General features: G+C 54.0%; 6 protein-coding genes across 6 annotated transcripts; 4 read left to right on the top strand and 2 right to left on the bottom strand.

Annotated features, from left to right (window-relative positions):
- Positions 1–9: 9 nt before the first annotated feature.
- LAESUDRAFT_759934 (uncharacterized protein) lies at positions 10–901 on the top strand (the record flags this gene model as incomplete). Its single annotated transcript, XM_040912659.1, has 4 exons — positions 10–296; positions 617–725; positions 782–801; positions 859–901. The coding sequence occupies 4 exons, from the start codon at positions 10–12 to the stop codon at positions 899–901; spliced, it is 459 nt and encodes a 152-aa protein (XP_040763430.1).
- Positions 902–2,355: 1,454 nt separating this feature from the next.
- LAESUDRAFT_726614 (uncharacterized protein) lies at positions 2,356–5,421 on the bottom strand. Its single transcript, XM_040909067.1, has 5 exons — positions 5,181–5,421; positions 4,996–5,106; positions 4,048–4,464; positions 3,286–3,706; positions 2,356–3,206 (listed from the first exon to the last, which is right to left on the bottom strand). The coding sequence occupies exons 1-5, from the start codon at positions 5,335–5,337 to the stop codon at positions 2,579–2,581; spliced, it is 1,734 nt and encodes a 577-aa protein (XP_040763429.1). The 5' UTR covers positions 5,338–5,421; the 3' UTR covers positions 2,356–2,578.
- A 568-nt stretch (positions 5,422–5,989) lies between these two features.
- Positions 5,990–8,267, top strand: LAESUDRAFT_726612 (general substrate transporter). Its single transcript, XM_040909066.1, has 7 exons — positions 5,990–6,445; positions 6,519–6,539; positions 6,606–7,064; positions 7,116–7,240; positions 7,301–7,466; positions 7,541–7,647; positions 7,703–8,267. The coding sequence occupies exons 1-7, from the start codon at positions 6,079–6,081 to the stop codon at positions 8,081–8,083; spliced, it is 1,626 nt and encodes a 541-aa protein (XP_040763428.1). The 5' UTR covers positions 5,990–6,078; the 3' UTR covers positions 8,084–8,267.
- Positions 8,268–8,324: 57 nt separating this feature from the next.
- On the top strand, positions 8,325–9,354 carry LAESUDRAFT_701589 (MGMT family protein). The gene is made up of 5 exons (XM_040906458.1): positions 8,325–8,399; positions 8,472–8,520; positions 8,583–8,636; positions 8,699–9,056; positions 9,122–9,354. The coding sequence occupies exons 1-4, from the start codon at positions 8,373–8,375 to the stop codon at positions 8,986–8,988; spliced, it is 420 nt and encodes a 139-aa protein (XP_040763427.1). The 5' UTR covers positions 8,325–8,372; the 3' UTR covers positions 8,989–9,056; positions 9,122–9,354.
- An 886-nt stretch (positions 9,355–10,240) lies between these two features.
- On the bottom strand, positions 10,241–12,786 carry LAESUDRAFT_210384 (G-protein alpha subunit). The gene is made up of 14 exons (XM_040901591.1): positions 12,399–12,786; positions 12,304–12,339; positions 12,168–12,249; positions 11,659–12,117; positions 11,554–11,606; positions 11,433–11,498; positions 11,328–11,383; positions 11,166–11,270; positions 11,010–11,090; positions 10,807–10,906; positions 10,689–10,717; positions 10,574–10,627; positions 10,485–10,518; positions 10,241–10,431 (listed from the first exon to the last, which is right to left on the bottom strand). The coding sequence occupies exons 1-14, from the start codon at positions 12,592–12,594 to the stop codon at positions 10,382–10,384; spliced, it is 1,401 nt and encodes a 466-aa protein (XP_040763426.1). The 5' UTR covers positions 12,595–12,786; the 3' UTR covers positions 10,241–10,381.
- Positions 12,787–13,402: 616 nt separating this feature from the next.
- LAESUDRAFT_701581 (Formamidase) lies at positions 13,403–15,042 on the top strand. Its single transcript, XM_040906457.1, has 8 exons — positions 13,403–13,540; positions 13,582–14,110; positions 14,206–14,233; positions 14,289–14,297; positions 14,379–14,516; positions 14,586–14,713; positions 14,786–14,806; positions 14,864–15,042. The coding sequence occupies exons 1-8, from the start codon at positions 13,470–13,472 to the stop codon at positions 14,900–14,902; spliced, it is 963 nt and encodes a 320-aa protein (XP_040763425.1). The 5' UTR covers positions 13,403–13,469; the 3' UTR covers positions 14,903–15,042.
- The last annotated feature ends 859 nt before the right edge of the window (positions 15,043–15,901 follow it).

Genomic DNA, 15,901 nt, shown 5'->3' with positions numbered 1-15,901 from the left:
CCCGCTTCCATGGCGAGGAACCTCACCGTCATGAGGCCCGCGACGGTGGGCAGATGCACGGCGGTCAGCAAGGGCGATCTGTACGAGGACGAGGACGAGCTGCGCACGCCCAGGATTGGCGTGGATGAGGACGCGAAGGCGGAGGCGACCAAGACTGGCTTGACCAAAAGCGCCTGGGCAAAGACCCGCGAGCTCATGCGCAGCCGCCCCCGGAGCGCCATGCTGCATCCCATGACGCGCACGCTCTCTGTGCACCCGCTCGAGGCGCCTGTGCCAACGCCTGCGACGCCGGTCGTGTGCTGACGCGTTCGGTGTGTGTGCGCCTGTGTGTTCGTCCTGTGCAATGCTATCCTTGTGTGCTCGTGCTTTGCTGATTTTGGCTGCTGGAGTGTGTCGGTTTGTGTGCTCGTGACATGTGTTGCAGTGAACGCTGGCTGCTGATTCCACCCGCGTAACCTCGAATTCGAACTTTCGCTCGTCCTACCCCGCGCGCGTCCATCGTCCGCGTCAGCGTCACTTGTCTCAGTGCATGTCTCAGTTCAGACTGACTGAACGGATGGGACGCGTGCGAGGATGCCTGCGCCCAAAGCGCCCGGTCTGAACCCTGGCGGTGCAGCGAAGGCTGCGGTGCTTTGGTGGAGATCGACTTGGATACGGGCGTCGTGCGGTCGTTGTGCGAGTATGGAGCGCGTCGCGTGTCGCTGCGCTTGGCGCTTGGGCAGTTTGTGTGCTCTGCTTGCGTGAATGGACGCGCTCGTGTCCCTTGCTTTGGTGTGAGCAGGGGGCGCTCGTTACGACCGCGTGGGTGTGTCGCAGCTGTGGGACGAGATCCCTCGTTGACGTCCAACGTCCAGTCAGCTCGGTCGTCGCAGCAGAAGTGAGCACGATCGCGCCGGGATGAGATATTGTCCGCGCAGTGCTGCGCAGGCAGGCCACAGGCTGCCTTCCGTTCGTGCCTCGCCATGCGGCCACAGGTACGCTCGCCACCTAAGCCCTGAAACCCGGAAGCAGACACCTCCATCCTATTTGAGCCTCATATTGACGATCGTCCGCCGTCTCTCCGTTCGTCGTGCGCAGCGAGGGAACCCTGCTTGGAGTGATCTACCCGTGCCGAGCGGGCCGTCGGGTTGAGTGAAATCGGATTCGCGATGGAGATGGGCGTGGATGGCCCGCGTGCGTGGTATGGTGGGTTGGAGCGATGGGCGATGGGGGGCGGTGTACCGTTTTCGTGCATGCGGCCTTTGCGTTGCGTGCGATGGGGTTTGCGTTCAACTTGCTCAGGAACAAGGGACACGTTGCGCATGTCCACTCCTGTCACGTAGTATCCTTTGGAAGGTATGGCGGCGATGAATCGCTCCTTCATCTTCATCTCTGCCTGCGCAGACAGCGGTTGTTATCGTAGAGTGGAAGGTTCAGAGAACAGCGCACTCACCGTGGGTCTTCCAGAATCGTCAGGGGAGTTTTTGGCAGCGCGTTCGCAGCTTTGCAGGGCGTGGTTATCCTGGAGGAGGTGAGTTGTAATGCTCTTTGTGATCGTTCTGTAGGGAATGCTTGTGCGAACGTGCTCCTTTCACCGTCACTAACAGGAATTGGCGTATCTTGATGTTGTCGCGGTCTTCTGTGGCAGAACGGTCAAAAATTTGCCTTTCTTATCCTCCGGCGGAATCCTCCCGAATATGGCCTCACGAGGAGCTGGACCCTGTGTCCTCGTCAAAGCGCGAACAACTGTGTTATCTCTATTCGAGATGCTGCGGAGGTTTCTGCAGGTGAGGTTTCAGACCCTCCTACGTGAACAGGTGGGCTCACTGGGGATGCATGCGGAGGATGTGGATCTAGAGCATGTTGCTCGGCTTTCTCTTTGACGTTTTCTTGGCAGCATGAAGTGTCAGTCATTCAGTGAATTCATTACCAAAGCAGATCATAGATCCCTTGGTAACAGTGCACTTCAACACAGACATCTCTAGTACAATCGATAGCACGCGCTAAGGTATGAATGCACAGATGTGTGTTGTTATCAAGGACTCATGGTCCGACATGGTAATGGATTCACTGAACTACTGACATTGCTCATCTTCTCCATGCCACTGGGGAAGAGTGAGCTGAGTGACATGCTCCACATACATGCCATCCTCACACTGTTGAGCAGCATGCATCCACAGTGAGCTCATCTGCTCACATCTGAGGGTCCATGATTTGAGAAGGCACCCTCAATAACAAAGGTATATTTCTGATTTCATTGTAGAAGACTCGTGATAACATCAAGATGTACCAGTTTCTGCTAGGGACAGTGGATGGGATTCACTTCCTTCGCCATCTCACTCATCTCTCACTACACATGCCATTAAATATCCCGTCATTGATTTTTTTTAACACCGCAGTGTCATTGATCAAACTCCGTACAGCGATGCCGCTCACATCCGGTAGGCACCGTCTATTGTTTCTACGACTGGATGATACATGTAAATTCGGTCCGAGACGCATTAGACGTAGGCTGTGCCATTGAGGGCATTCTTGGTGGAAATGCGCACGGCTCAGCAGTATATATCATGCTGTCCTGACCTCGTCATACCATACACAGTCAGGGTCGGGGCCGCTTTGACGACCCCCTGCCTTCTTCGTGTCTTTCTCTTCGCCTGTGAGAGTACGGATCACTGTGATGATGTCTGCTTCCGTCCCCTCTCCCCTCAAACTGCCCATGTCCGGAATTTCCATCGTCCCTGTCACGACGTGACGCGCTGTTCCAGTCCCTCTTGCTGTTCTGCACGTCTCGACTATAATGCTTGCCACCGTGATGTCCACGATTTCGATGAGTCTCGACATTTACGCTTTCCATACGTGAGCTCGCGCCGTCTTGTGACCAAGTGTGCTCTTCGTAGGTCGCTCGGGTCGAGGCATGTTCGTATTGGTTCCCATATGCGTTCATAGGACCTGCGATCATGCTGTTCCTCTGCAAGGGGTCTGCAAGGTACTGCATGGGTTGTGCGGACACAGTCGTCCACGGCTCCAGCAGCGGCTGGCCACCGGAGGTCTCTACAGGTGTCGGCGAGGCCGCTGGCAGGACGACGCGCATAAAGTCGTATGCCGCCTTGACGCGCTCTCCGTTCGTCGGCATCCACGTCCGTTGCGCCTGGCGCTGGATCTCGCGTATGCACTCCACGCGGAAGTGGTCTGGCCCGGTGCGTGCGGGTTGCGGCGCCGCTGGAAACCTGAGTCCACGAGGGAGAGCGGCCGAGTGGAGTACGTCAGTGCACGGCCACACAAGCGCAGTAAGAGCTGGAAACGTACCGTGCCCCGATGTGGTTCAGGACGAGGCGCTCCGCCCCGATCCTCTTCGCGAATGCACCAGCCATCGCAGGAGTGCTGTGGCCGCGCTCTATGGTATACATCTTGACGATTTCTTCCGTCCGATTCCTCCCTGTGCGCTGCTCTGGGTCGATTGACCGTGGTATATACGCATCCGTCGCTTCATGAATGAGCAGCGTCACGGGAACTGCTGCAGCGGCGGGTGTATCCTCGTCTTCGCTGATTTCGACCGCATTGGCGCCGCCGCTTCCGGCTACGTTGATATCGATGGGCGGATCGATGAGCGGAATGATGCGCGATGGATCGTAGGTGTCTCCGAGGATGACGATTTTACGGGGAGTTGGTGTGTCGAGGGCGTAGGAGTTGTTGGGTACCTCGCGGAAGATGTAACCTATACATGGGTCTGTAATGGTTGTTAGATTGCGGGCGACAGTAAAAAATGTTAACAAATAGAAGATGACATCAATCTTAGTGCCGCTGAAAGCATATGAAGCTACGTATTCAGCCAGTGCATAATATGACTCGTGGGACCAGTTTCGCAAAGGCATATTACGCGAGACCAACGTATTATGGCTCCAAAATGGTGCCCAGAACTGCTAACAGTTTGTTCAGAATCTAAGCCAAGTTTTAAACGCATATAAAGTAACGGTAGCCACCCGCCCATATGCTCGAGAAAAGGCCAGAAGATACCTGTTAATTACCGCAGGAAAATAGCAGTAAAAAGCTGCGCCACTGCGTACGTACCTCGATGCTCTATCGGACCGGCGTCCACGACGATCCTCCCAGCACTTCTCTGCCCTCCCGGCGTCGCTTCTTCGACGATCGCTCTCCAATATCCATGCGCATCACACGCGATATCGAGCCCGGGCGCCTCATTATCTGCCAACCTGTCATCATCGCTGCCTGTACCCGCGCTCGCCGACGATTCCGCGCCCGAAGGCACGGACGATTTCTCGCCGGGAGCGAGCAGCTCGTGAACGACGTAACGCGTTGGTGAGTGAGTGTGCGTGAGAATCATCTGCACGCGGATGAATTGGCGGAGGCCGCGCGGACCGAAGATCTCGACTTTCGGCGGGTCTGTAATGGGTGGCGGCGGTGCAGACGGCTTTGGAATACCGAGGACATTTCGAAGCATGGTAATGAGGCCCGCTGTGTGATCCGCTGTGTGAGAGGTGTCAGCCCAGCTCAGACATTTGTAACAGGGGTAACGCGTCGTGCTGTGCTTTGGATGAGATCGGCGAGAGGTAGATCAGGCTAGGAACGCGCGACAAATGCGTCCTTGGAGCTTCAACCACCTCCTTAAGGCGGACGGACCTCGGCGAAACGATAGCACGCGGAGGACGGAGAAAGTCACTATTGCAACGGCAGAAAAGTCAAGGACTTCTCCTTGCGCAGCCTGAAGATGTTGCATGCCTGGGGGTCAATGTACGCTGGGCCGTCCTTACATGCGAACACCCTCAAGAGCAAGATGGTGATGTACGTCTCTATGCAGTCATGTACCGCGATATTGAGCAGCGATATCGGCATAATGAGACAGTTTTGCATCGCATGGAATGTACCCATGCAGCATCGTATGATCACTGTATTCAACACATTGCAGGTTGTCAGAACGCGGTGATTTCCATCGATTGCGACGAAGCCGCACCAGCGATAGCGCAACGCATATTGAAAAGACGGAGTAACAATACATACCATGCATATGAGTTACGAAGATCTTGTTCACTCTCATTATTTTCACTTTGCGATAGTCGCGCCACGGTTGTTGGGCAAACTGACGGACAGTACCTTCCGCGCAGTCGACCACTGAGCCAGAACGAGCCGTTCGGGGAAGAACATGAAAAAATCGTCTCAAGGGATGTCCACGAGAGGGAACGTACTCCATAGAGAACCATCTGGGAGAGGATCTAGGACGAGACTAGAACAGTTGCGGGTCTCGGATGGGCCGCCACCGCTGGTGGTACCAAGGAAAGTCACGGTGATGTCCTGCGACATCTTGCGGTTTGGGTACGTGCTATCTGGCTGTTGTTGGTACATGGTCGATTTGCGATGCAAACGTTTTCGCGTATGGTTGAGCGATGCAAAACGGGTCAGCGCGTGAAAGATGCGCCAGTTGCGAAGCGGTTGGAGGAACGGGTGCATGGGCGCCAAAGGACGGTGGTCCTGGTGATGGCAGTCCTTTGCCACAATCCGCCACTTGCACTGCAGTTGTCGAATGTCTTGCAGCCATCTCGCTCAGGAATCGGACATTACCGCCTGCTATAATTCTGCGGCTGAACTCGACTGTACATTGACTACAAACTCTCGTCATCGGCGACCTCAATCTACTTCCGCATATTAGATCACATTGACTGCGAGTGATAACATTCCTTGAAAGCAGACCTGGTCTATGTTTTCCACGATAGGTTCAGAACATGGGACGACGAGATGTGCAGTCCGCATGATTGCGCTAGAGTTCTAATCCTTGCAGAACTTCCCGGTCTTCCCCACGGGGAACTCCACCGCATCCAAGCCCCACTTTCTTAAGAAAGCCATATCATTCAACGTTGTCGGTTCGCAGAATCTGTTCACACTCAGCACTTCGGATGCCCGTTGCGCGTCCACCTGACCAGCACCTTGGTACCTGCTTCAGGTCACGTATGCCGTGAAGTGCATTGTCATATAAGAATGCCTCCCTTCTCCAAGCTCTGCGTCAGGTGCCCATCGCATCTCTCCCCTCCTCCCAACCACCTATCCGGTCAAATTGCGTGAGGGTCAATCTTTTCTCAAGAATCAAACATGTTGGCCACCAAAGTCGGGGTCAACGGTCTCGTCGGCAGTGCGCTCATCGCCGTCCTAACATCTGTTTGTTCGACTGGCTTCTGTCTTTTCGGCTACGATCAGGGCGTCATGTCTGGTGTTGTCGTCTCCAAATACTGGCTAGATCAGATGGGTAATCCGAGCACGATCATGGTCAGCACGATCACTGCTCTGTACGATGTCGGGGCCTTCTTCGGTGCAATAGTCGCTGCATTCACCGCGGAGCCTCTTGGTCGCAAACGGACCCTCATCACAGGCGCGACGATTGTGCTAATCGGAGCCATTCTCATGGGCTCGTGCGTAGAGAGAATACAGATGATGGTCGCACGTATAGTCGCCGGCTTCGGTGAGCATCGCCCTCGCCATTCTGCCTCTCACAAAGCTCATCGAACGTCTGACTCAATTCCTTGTCAATGCAGGCGTTGGGTACATCACCTCCGGTCCGTGACCAAGCTCCATCATCGATACCGGATAAATTTCGCTAATAACGATGCTTCTGAACACAGTCACCCCCGTGTATCAGAGCGAGGTCACCCTGCCTGAGCATCGCGGGTGGCAAGTCTGCTGCCAGCTCACCAGCATGCTTGGTGGGCTGATGCTCGCGTATTGGATCAACTACGGTTTTTACTTCCACGATGGCCAGGCACAATGGCGCTTCCCGTTGCTCTTCCAATGCGTCTTTGCGCTTTACGTGATCTTGGTCACCATGTTCATGCCGGAGTCGCCTCGGTGGCTCATGCGCCACGATCCCACACCAGACCGGGGCATCCTTGTGCTCGCGAAGCTCCGCAACCTGCCTACGGACCATGAGATCGTAGTGCGTGAGGCAGAAGAGATTCAGGCCGCGCTCGACTTGGAGAGCAAAGAGGAGGGTTCGTGGGCAGATCTGTTCAAGGACAACGGAGTCAAAGGCGATAAACGCTTCTATCTGTCACTCGGTATTCAATTCATGCAGCAGTTGACTGGTGAGCTGTCTTTCTTTCATTGTTTGCTCTAATTCTCACGCTTGCTGCCAGGTATCAACATCGTGACATACTATGCCCCGACGTTGTTCGAAAACAGCCTTGGCATGTCTCAGGAGATGTCGCTATTCGTGGGCTGCTGGTTGCAGGTCTGGTATCTTATCGCATCATTCGCAACGGTGAGTATTCGGATAGTTCTTCCGGGCTCCAGACTCAACGGTCACCGCTCACACTCACAGTGGTATACGATCGACCCCGTTGGCCGAAGGAAGTTGTGGATCAGCATGGCCATCGGGCAAGTGCTCGTGCTCGTGTCTGAAGCCATCTGCGTCGCTGTGAACAATTCTGCGTCAAGCATTGCGGCGGTGTTCTTCGTCTTCGCGTATGAGACGTGTTTCACGTGGGGTGAATCGGCCCAACCTCTACGTGTTGGAATGAAACTGACGAAACTTGTCTTACGTTCGATCTTTTCTGATTAGGTTGGATGGCTACCGTATGGGTCTATCCTGCAGAGATTCTTCCTTTGAAGATCCGCGCAAAGGGAGCAGCGCTCGCTGCAGCCGCCGACTTCCTCGGAAATTTTCTGGTCCGTCCCAGTGGCACCATATGCAGGACGCGCTGAGTTCATTCTAAGTTGACAGGTTGTCGAGATCACACCGCCGGCGCTGCAAAACATCAAATGGCGCACATATATCATATTCGCAGTGTTTAATGTCGTCAACGCTGCTATCGTCTGGTCATGCTACCCGGAGACGGCCGGCCAGACGCTCGAATCCATCGATGACTTGTTCAGATACGATGACCCTTCTGAAACGCATGGTGGGGTGCTTAGCAGGTTCCAATGGTCGATGGTGTCAAAGGCCGAGGCGATTGTCAAACGCGTCAAGGCGGAACACCAAGCGGACGCATCTGGAGTTGCACGTGAAGAGGGGGTGACCTTGCGGCATCGGAACGAGTCGTCGAGTGTGGAAGAAAAAAAGAACTCCGCACAACAGATCGAGAACGTGAACGTCCGTCAATGACACGGTGGGTGTCCCTTCCATGTTTTCGTGTCTAGAGGAGCATTGTATACTGCCAGCGATCGTCCTTTACTGTACTCTGTCTCTAATAGATAGAACGATAGTGAGGATCAGAATTGTATGGCGCAAACCGCGACCGTTCCTGATTTCATTTTATTCGCGTAATAAAGTGCGCGTTATCCGCGGCGCTGTGATAATCACGTTCACCTCAGCGCTAGTCTTGTACGCAGCAACTTGCGCCGACAGCGGTTGCTGCGCCGACAGCGTTACCACTTTGCGGTAAGACGCTCGGATGGACAGTGCCCAATTTCATGAAGCGGTAGGTACTAAGCCGCAGTGCACATAACTCTTCTATGCCGGCGTAAGCGGTCAATGTCAACATCGCCTGCAGGTCTACCATGTTGTCCGCCAGATTCCTCCTCAACATGTAACTTCTTACGGTACGCTCGTTCCCTTGTTCCATCCTCTGAATATCGAGTATCTATTTTCTGCGCATCTCCAGGACATATTGCCAAACTAGTCGGCATGCCTAACTATTCTCGCCATGTCGGACAGGGTACGTGATCCACTGGCAGCATTCTATATTACGAGCTCTTGACGAGTCGCTATGACATGCAGCGTTAAAATACGTCTCCCCTGACGTTCAACCCCCTATGCCCTGGCACCGCGTTTTGGCCTCTTCTGGAACGATATCGTCGCGAGGACCGGGTACTGACGGCGCAGAGCGGCAGAGGCAAGCACTTGAGGCTGAAGGTGTCGAGGTCACTGTTGGCCGAACAGGTGAATTGCGTGTAGATCTGAGGCGCTGGGGTTGGTTTCCTGCTGTTGGCACCGTGGATCTTCCTCAGGCCGACGAAGAGCCTGGGAACATGAACAGCGACAACGACGAAGAAGAACCGAGCAATTAGTAGGACAGTATGCCGAATCCATCTCCGATGTCTCGCATGTTGTGACTTTAGAGTCGCTAGCAATTACGGTATGTACGATCGCAAAAATTCTTGTAGGTGTGACATCCTGTCTCACATCTTCCCGACCTGCCAGCATTGTCAACGATTGATAACATCCTCTATCTATTAGTCTCTGGCATCGCGCGCATCTTTGCACGTTCTGACGGTGTGCGGACTATTCCCGACAGGTCGTTTACCAGCGGTTCCCGCAATCTATCTCCACCGCCTTCGTATTGTGTTATTATTAAAACGAACTGATTGTAAGAAGTTACTACGAACTGCTCGCCGAATTGCGTAGACACAGCCCCGTCGTTCATCTTCAGAAGGAAAAAACCGTTCAAACTGGCTTCAGGAACCCGTTTTCCAGATGCAGATGTCAAACGTATGGTTTGGTGCTGCCGTTGCCCGAGCAGCGACCTGGAACCATGTTGCGGTGTGGCAAAGGAAGACAACTTCCCAAAAATGTCCATCCATCAGCTGCGTGCAACGTCTGGAAGGATCGTGCAATGTTCACCGAAGAACATCACTCGTTGATTGATCCGCTGGCCGGTCAAACCTTGCAAGTCCAAACCTGATCACTCGGGTTTCAGGGGCAGTGCCCCGGGATCTCCGAGTCCGAGTCCGACGGAGCGGGATACATCATCAATGTTCAGTGTTCAGCACTCGGTCATCACAGGCTATGGCAGATTGGAAACATGGGTATTCGTTTGGTGATGTGAGTGGCTGTCGAAGAAACGTGCAGTATATCGTCGGAAGGTCGCCACTCGACTTCGCGAGCATTTTAGTAGGATATCGGAGTGCAGATGTGGCGAGAAAGTGTGCTGGTCATCGACATTCCCAACCTCCGGTGAAGGATGCTAACGCAAGTCAAGCGCAATCATCTCAGACATTCTCGTCGCGCTCCTTCGACTTTGACAGGCACAATTACGTGAGATATGTCGCATGCACCGTAAAGTTCTGTCCATTAGACATGTCGACCCGTCCATAGTAAGCGTGGTCCGTAATGATAACAAATGCACGTAGGTTGAAATAGAGAACGAAAGTATCCAGCATGATGAATTAATATAATGCATAAGTAGGATACATATTTTGAGCTCTAGGCGAAGTTGAGCGTGGCGAGACAGATTGGGCCGCAGTCAGGTATAGCTATAGCGCAGGAGGCCACCTGCGGTAAGATATCGGCGGTTGATCGAACAGGGCTGGCATTAGGTATATGTAAGCAGGTAGAGTACTGTTACACGTGTCGCGTCCAATCGGTGGAAGGCAGCAGCCAAGGCGGTACTGAAATGAGGGCGAACAGAGATTGATGCAGCGGTGATACAATTGCGCGTGAGGGGTATCGTATTGGAGGGCTTCAGATGACGTTCACACTCTGCAAGTGTGCGCGAAGGATTCCCTCACGCACTGTGAAGAATCACCAGTCAGCAGGGAGCACAGTTACGCAACGACATACGTACCACCAATGAGTATGGCAGCCGTAGATCGTGTGTCCTGCGACCGACACAGCTTCAGCAAAGGCAAACATTCCGAAAGAGGGGCAACCTACAATGACAGATGTTTCATGCCAGTAGAATGATCGCATTTGAGGTGAGAGGCGTTTCTAGCGAACAGTGATGTGAGCGGCTATGATGCACCGGTGAGCTACATGACCCGGGACTTACATGGTAACCGCGGAATTTGTCTCTGAAATCTACGGAAAGCACAGCAGCATGTCAGCATTCCGCTAATATAGCACGATCAACATCGGAGCGCGCAACCCCCGCGCACCCACGCACGTACACTTGGTGACGTGCTGCACATCGTTTGGCTGGTCGCCATAACTCGGCACGTACTTGTTCACGCGGATGCCCGCCGCGAGCGTCGCCTGCAATATGTCCATCTGCACAGGAAGACATGCAAAAGTGTCGTCAGCCATCGGGTCGCCAAGGCGAGCAGCATCAATCAGGGCGGGGATAATCACCCCATGAAGTGAAGCGACGAACCTTGTTGAGGAAGAGAATCAGCGTCGTCTTCGCGAGGAGAGGGTTACCACATATCTCCTTCCATAGCATGATGGAGTCTTCCTGCGGTCGAGAGGCGGGCGCGGCGAAGATGCGTTACATGAGATAAGCGAGTGTATGCACATGAGTCAGACCTACCAGGCGATTGACCTTCGTATCTTCTTCCAGCATTAAGTTGAACGCAAGCGGTGCAAGGAAGATGATGGCTTGCACGTCGTCAAAGTACGGTATCCACATTGGTCGCTATGCAGTTTAAGTCATGTCGTCGTCGCAGCCAGAAGGCGGTGAGCATGGACGCACATTGCTGCGGCTCCCGCCGACATCGTAGATATACCACTCAGAGCCCGGCAGTGCGCCTGCTGGGCGGTGAACATCAGTCGTATCCGGCGGAAGAGTCTGACTGACCGCTTTCCATCGTGAACCGATGCTCTTCTACGCCTAGTGTGCGCAGCCGTGCACGTACAATGTCGTCTGTGAAGGGCAATTGAGGATGTGATGACGAGATACCTGCATTAAGAGGGCATACCGTCAGTTGGTTCGTAGGTGACGGTTGCTATCCGCGCGGCATCATTTAGGAAGCTGGAATAAGTGAGTATATGCTAGCAATACAACAGATTAACGAACAACGCACAAGCCTGGCATGTCCTGCAGCCGGACATTGTGCTTCTTGAGCACTGCTTTCACCACCGGGTCCTCCCAGAGTGACACAATATCTTCCTTAAACGCCGCCAGCATTGCCGTCGGGTCATCCTTTGCGCGTGGGTCAGGCGCACCCGGCCGCTTCTCTGGGTAATTCGCTGAGATCGTAGCAATCACGCCCTTCCACCCGCTCCCGGCGCGCACGCATACGTCCTGCAACTTATCATTAGCCTCAGGCAGGAGCTTCTTTGTCAGCTGCTCCTCGACAGCAAGCAGAGGAGACAATCGCATGCGTATGCGCCGGTGGTTGTCGGTCAGAGGAGATGTCGAGAAGCGGACAGTCGGCGCGGGAGGGCTGCGGCCTGCAACGCCCTTGCCCTTGTCTGGACGTAGGGATGCGACGGACTGCTCCCATTCTTCTTGTAGAACCTCCACAAGGCGTTTGATGGATCTAGAACGGGCTGTAGAAGAGAATAATGCCGACTGACGTTGTTGTCGCACCTTATGAGGTTCAGCTGGATGATCGTCTTCCACGCCGCGCGCTCGTTGCGGAAATGAGCTGGCGAGAAGGCTAGCTGGAAGTCTGGTGGCGATGCTTAGCAGCAGCCATGAGAAAGCTAGACGCGTCTCGACGCACTCTTCAAAGTGGTACTCTTGCCTGATTCCGCCTGTCCTACAAGAGATAGGCGTTGAGGGTGGGAGCACAGCCACACCGCGACGAGCGGGGCTTACCCAAGAGAAGGATCTTCACGGCCTTCTTTCTCCTGTCAAACGCCTTCTTGGACTCCTGGATATCCTCGTCGATTTTGTGGGAGACGGCCTGTGCCTCCTTCTGCTGCTGGAGACGAAGGGCGCGGTCGTCAGGGGACTCGTCGGGCGGGGGCTGGAGGGCGCGGGAGAGGGGGTCGTCGGCGTCGCCGGAGAACATGGAGGCGTCGGGGGAGGAGGTAAACGGAGGGGGAGAAAGGAGAGGAGAAGGCAATGAGGGACATTCAGGCGAGAAGGAGATCTGTCGACATGTGTAGGCGGGCCGATCACGAACGAGGACAGCGACCGCGCACGCCACAGTTCCTGGCTATCAGCCATCAATCATCCTGCACAGCAACCATAAGCATATCTGTCACTCTTTGTCTCGAGATGCCCTCGACTCGCAGCTGCGCATCACCGGTCGACGACGCTACCAAGCATTGACTCTGCGATCGCCTGCTGACATGGCAAATATCACTGCAGAGCCCCCCGGACTGGCGGTCTCAGCTCAACGTGATAACCCACTTGCTGTTCATATCCTCGCATCAAAGATGCAAGACGTGGTATGTGGTCCCATGCCCCATTCTTCTCTGCTTATTGGTGTCCATGCATAGCCTCACACGGAAGACCCTGGGAGCTGATCTGCAACAACATCCGCGACATGCAGAGTGCAGGAATTTCTCCGCGTTCTCGGTCACCATGCAGCAGTTTCAATTCAGCCGGCAGGCTAATACATTGATGGCTCGCTCCCTCGGCCGCTAGTAATGGGCCCGTCCCAGATTATGTGTCACGTACGTGCCACTATCATTGACGCCGCTTCACATCTCCTGTCCGGCACCAGCAGCATCTCGCAGTCGACGTCGTCGTGGATTCTATCGCCGACAATGCGGCAATTTCTGCGCCCCAACAACGATGCTAGGGTTAGGATCAGCATGTCACGTGTGCTGTTAAGGCCACCCGCTATCTGGTGGAAAAGTTGTGCACAGCCTCGCCATCTACAGCCACTGCGCGGTTGCTACGGTCTGCAACCTATCCTTACGGCCCTCCGTTCTCCTAATGTCCATCCACGCTATCAATCGTTCGCAGTGCCACCTCGCTTGGGACAATAGGCACGCGCGCACTAGCGTGTTCGCAATCAAGTACAGCTGATGAATTCAGTGTTCACTAGCATCCCACCCGTGTTGCGCGTTTCCTCTGGAGATACCATAACTTTCGATTGCCTCGACGCGTCCAACGGCCAAATCACGCCGGCATCCACCACGCACAGCATCGCTTCGCTCGTGTTTTCTCAGCTGGATCAGGTCAACGGCCCTGTGTACGTCGAGACGGCTGAACCCGGTGACACTCTCCAGGTTGACGTTCTCCGTGTCGAGACGGCCGATTGGGGCTGGACCGCGTGCATCCCCGGCTTCGGACTGCTTGCGAACGAGTTCCCAGAACCACATCTGAAAATATGGAAGCTGCACAAGAACGAGGAGGGAGACATCTATGGATATGCATACTTTGACGAGAGCCGCAAGATCAAGGTCCCTTTGAGACCCTTCGCGGGAGAGATGGGTGTCGCCCCCGGAGAGAAGGGTGCCTTCTCGACCATCCCGCCATACAAGACCGGTGGCAACATCGACACACGCCATCTAACCGCCGGCTCGATGCTGTACCTTCCAGTAGCGGTGAAGGGGGCGCTGTTTTCAATCGGAGTCAGTATCTGTACTTTGCCAATAATTATCGCATACGTTTCAGTCGGGACGATCCGCGTAGAATGTACATATTCATCAACGGCTATCTATTCTAGGACGGTCATGCTGCACAAGGTGATGGAGGTAAGCAGGACGTGCTGCACGTCGCCCTTACTGAGCTTCTGTGACTGTTCTGCAGAGGTCTGTGGTGAGTAGTCAACTAAGCGCACCACGCCCCTCCCTATTCGCTTCCGGATCTCGCCGCTCAGCATTCACGCCACTTGCGCAGGCACAGCCATCGAGACGCTGCTGAAGGTGACCGTTCGCCTCACCGTGCGCAAGGACTATCGATACCCCACGACGCCGCACTTCTTGACGACCGTTGTGCCGCCGGAGACGTACTACTGCACGACGGGCATCGATGCTGGTGCGTACGAGTTCTTCCGCTGTGACCATGGCGAGAAGCCTGATCTGCTCCACTTCCATGCATCCGTAGACATCCGCGAAGCCACCAGAGCAGCCGTGCGCAACATGATTGATTTCTTGTGTGGCGAGTTCAAGATGACTCGCGTCGAAGCGTACATGCTCTGCAGCGTCGCCTGCGACCTACGTATGCACGAAGTAGTGCGTGGTGTTCTATTCATAATTCCGACTCCGATATACTGAGCTGACGGGCCTTCCATGTCTCGCGCATAGGTGGATATGCCGAACTACGTGGTGAATACCTCCGCCATCGGCTCAGCGAGAAGGCCGACTGATGGCCTGCCCTTACAGATTGGAATGATGTTGCCCAAGTCCATTTTCGGGGTGTGAAGTGAGCCGAGTAGGCTGTTCGCGAGTGATAGATGGGCTCGGATAGGATGGAGATGATCTCATCGAGAACCTCCGAGGCTCAAATAGTGTAGGTGTGTATGATCGTATCGTGAGACAATGGATCAATGCTGCAATATGACATCCGAGTGACACCGCAAACATTGCATGATGTTCACGCCAACCTTCTCGTGGGGTCCCGCATCCGAACGGTTCCCCTAAATGGGAGCTCATCAAGCAGAATCCGTAACCGGATCTGACAGGAGCTGCCATCAGGCGAGTCGAGGTGGAAGGGGCCCATGTGCATGCATTGATGAGCAATCTTGTTCAGTTGTCATGCATGATCACTGAACAATGCATACTAACCATTTGTTTGATATGTATGGAACGGAGTCTGATGCAAAGTGAGTGCATGCGTTGGGTGCAGGCTGTCTTCCTCGTACATTACATGGTGTGCAGCATTTGTTGTGCTTGTGATTTAGTCTTACATTGCGCTGCATGTGCTTCAGTTCCAGATTGGCACTGTTGTTGCAATCCATGATTGGAGGGCCACCTTCAGTGTTGGGCTATCGGCCACTTTCTCCTTACATGGTATCAATATTCCCTACTTTAGTAGATGCTTTCTCAACTTGATGCTTAGCTCCCCAACGCTCACTTCCCTTTAGAGGACTGACAGCTGTAGTATATATATTTGTGTCGAGTATGCTGGATGCCCCAGAGGTTTCTTCTGGTGCATCCATGGACATGCTTTCCCTTAGACCTGTTCACCTAATTGTTGTACTTACAGTGAGCCACAAAACTGTTGCAATGTTTGTAATGGTCACATTATTTGGCTTATATCTCAGGAACCAAAATAGCCAGATATGCAAACTTATATGTCATTTGAAAGCCTATGATATGAGCTTTCAAATGCCACTTGGATAAAGTAAATTGGCTTGATGGTTGGGAAGATATGAAAAGTTCTTTACAAAAAAAGCATTGCAACAGTTTTGTGGCTGACAA

The sequence above is a fragment of the Laetiporus sulphureus genome (genome assembly GCF_001632365.1).
Source record: "Laetiporus sulphureus 93-53 unplaced genomic scaffold LAESUscaffold_24, whole genome shotgun sequence".
NCBI classification, from domain to species: Eukaryota; Fungi; Basidiomycota; class Agaricomycetes; order Polyporales; family Laetiporaceae; genus Laetiporus; species Laetiporus sulphureus.
The sequence above is the reverse complement of the archived record's forward strand: the minus strand, read 5'-3'. Positions and strand labels throughout refer to the sequence as shown.

What these genes read in the sequence shown, in the direction of transcription:
- LAESUDRAFT_701581 (XM_040906457.1), top strand. Translation starts at nt 13,470, where the DNA reads ATGTCCATCCACGCTATCAATCGTTCGCAGTGCCACCTCGCTTGGGAC. An exon ending in AGGCACGCGCGCACTAGCGT is followed by an intron (nt 13,541 to 13,581) that starts GTTCGCAATCAA and finishes AGTGTTCACTAG; the next exon opens with CATCCCACCCGTGTTGCGCG. An exon ending in TGGATATGCCGAACTACGTG is followed by an intron (nt 14,807 to 14,863) that starts GTGAATACCTCC and finishes CTGCCCTTACAG; the next exon opens with ATTGGAATGATGTTGCCCAA.
- LAESUDRAFT_726612 (XM_040909066.1), top strand. Translation starts at nt 6,079, where the DNA reads ATGTTGGCCACCAAAGTCGGGGTCAACGGTCTCGTCGGCAGTGCGCTC. An exon ending in CGTTGGGTACATCACCTCCG is followed by an intron (nt 6,540 to 6,605) that starts GTCCGTGACCAA and finishes TTCTGAACACAG; the next exon opens with TCACCCCCGTGTATCAGAGC. An exon ending in ATTCATGCAGCAGTTGACTG is followed by an intron (nt 7,065 to 7,115) that starts GTGAGCTGTCTT and finishes GCTTGCTGCCAG; the next exon opens with GTATCAACATCGTGACATAC.
- LAESUDRAFT_701589 (XM_040906458.1), top strand. Translation starts at nt 8,373, where the DNA reads ATGGACAGTGCCCAATTTCATGAAGCG. An exon ending in GTGCCCAATTTCATGAAGCG is followed by an intron (nt 8,400 to 8,471) that starts GTAGGTACTAAG and finishes CATCGCCTGCAG; the next exon opens with GTCTACCATGTTGTCCGCCA. An exon ending in TCAACATGTAACTTCTTACG is followed by an intron (nt 8,521 to 8,582) that starts GTACGCTCGTTC and finishes GCGCATCTCCAG; the next exon opens with GACATATTGCCAAACTAGTC.
- LAESUDRAFT_726614 (XM_040909067.1), bottom strand. Translation starts at nt 5,337, where the DNA reads ATGTACCAACAACAGCCAGATAGCACGTACCCAAACCGCAAGATGTCG. An exon ending in CGGTCCGATAGAGCATCGAG is followed by an intron (nt 3,707 to 4,047) that starts GTACGTACGCAG and finishes CAACCATTACAG; the next exon opens with ACCCATGTATAGGTTACATC. An exon ending in CTGAACCACATCGGGGCACG is followed by an intron (nt 3,207 to 3,285) that starts GTACGTTTCCAG and finishes TCGTGGACTCAG; the next exon opens with GTTTCCAGCGGCGCCGCAAC.
- LAESUDRAFT_210384 (XM_040901591.1), bottom strand. Translation starts at nt 12,594, where the DNA reads ATGTTCTCCGGCGACGCCGACGACCCCCTCTCCCGCGCCCTCCAGCCC. An exon ending in CGTGAAGATCCTTCTCTTGG is followed by an intron (nt 12,340 to 12,398) that starts GTAAGCCCCGCT and finishes TATCTCTTGTAG; the next exon opens with GACAGGCGGAATCAGGCAAG. An exon ending in GGCTGCCATACTCATTGGTG is followed by an intron (nt 10,432 to 10,484) that starts GTACGTATGTCG and finishes GATTCTTCACAG; the next exon opens with TGCGTGAGGGAATCCTTCGC.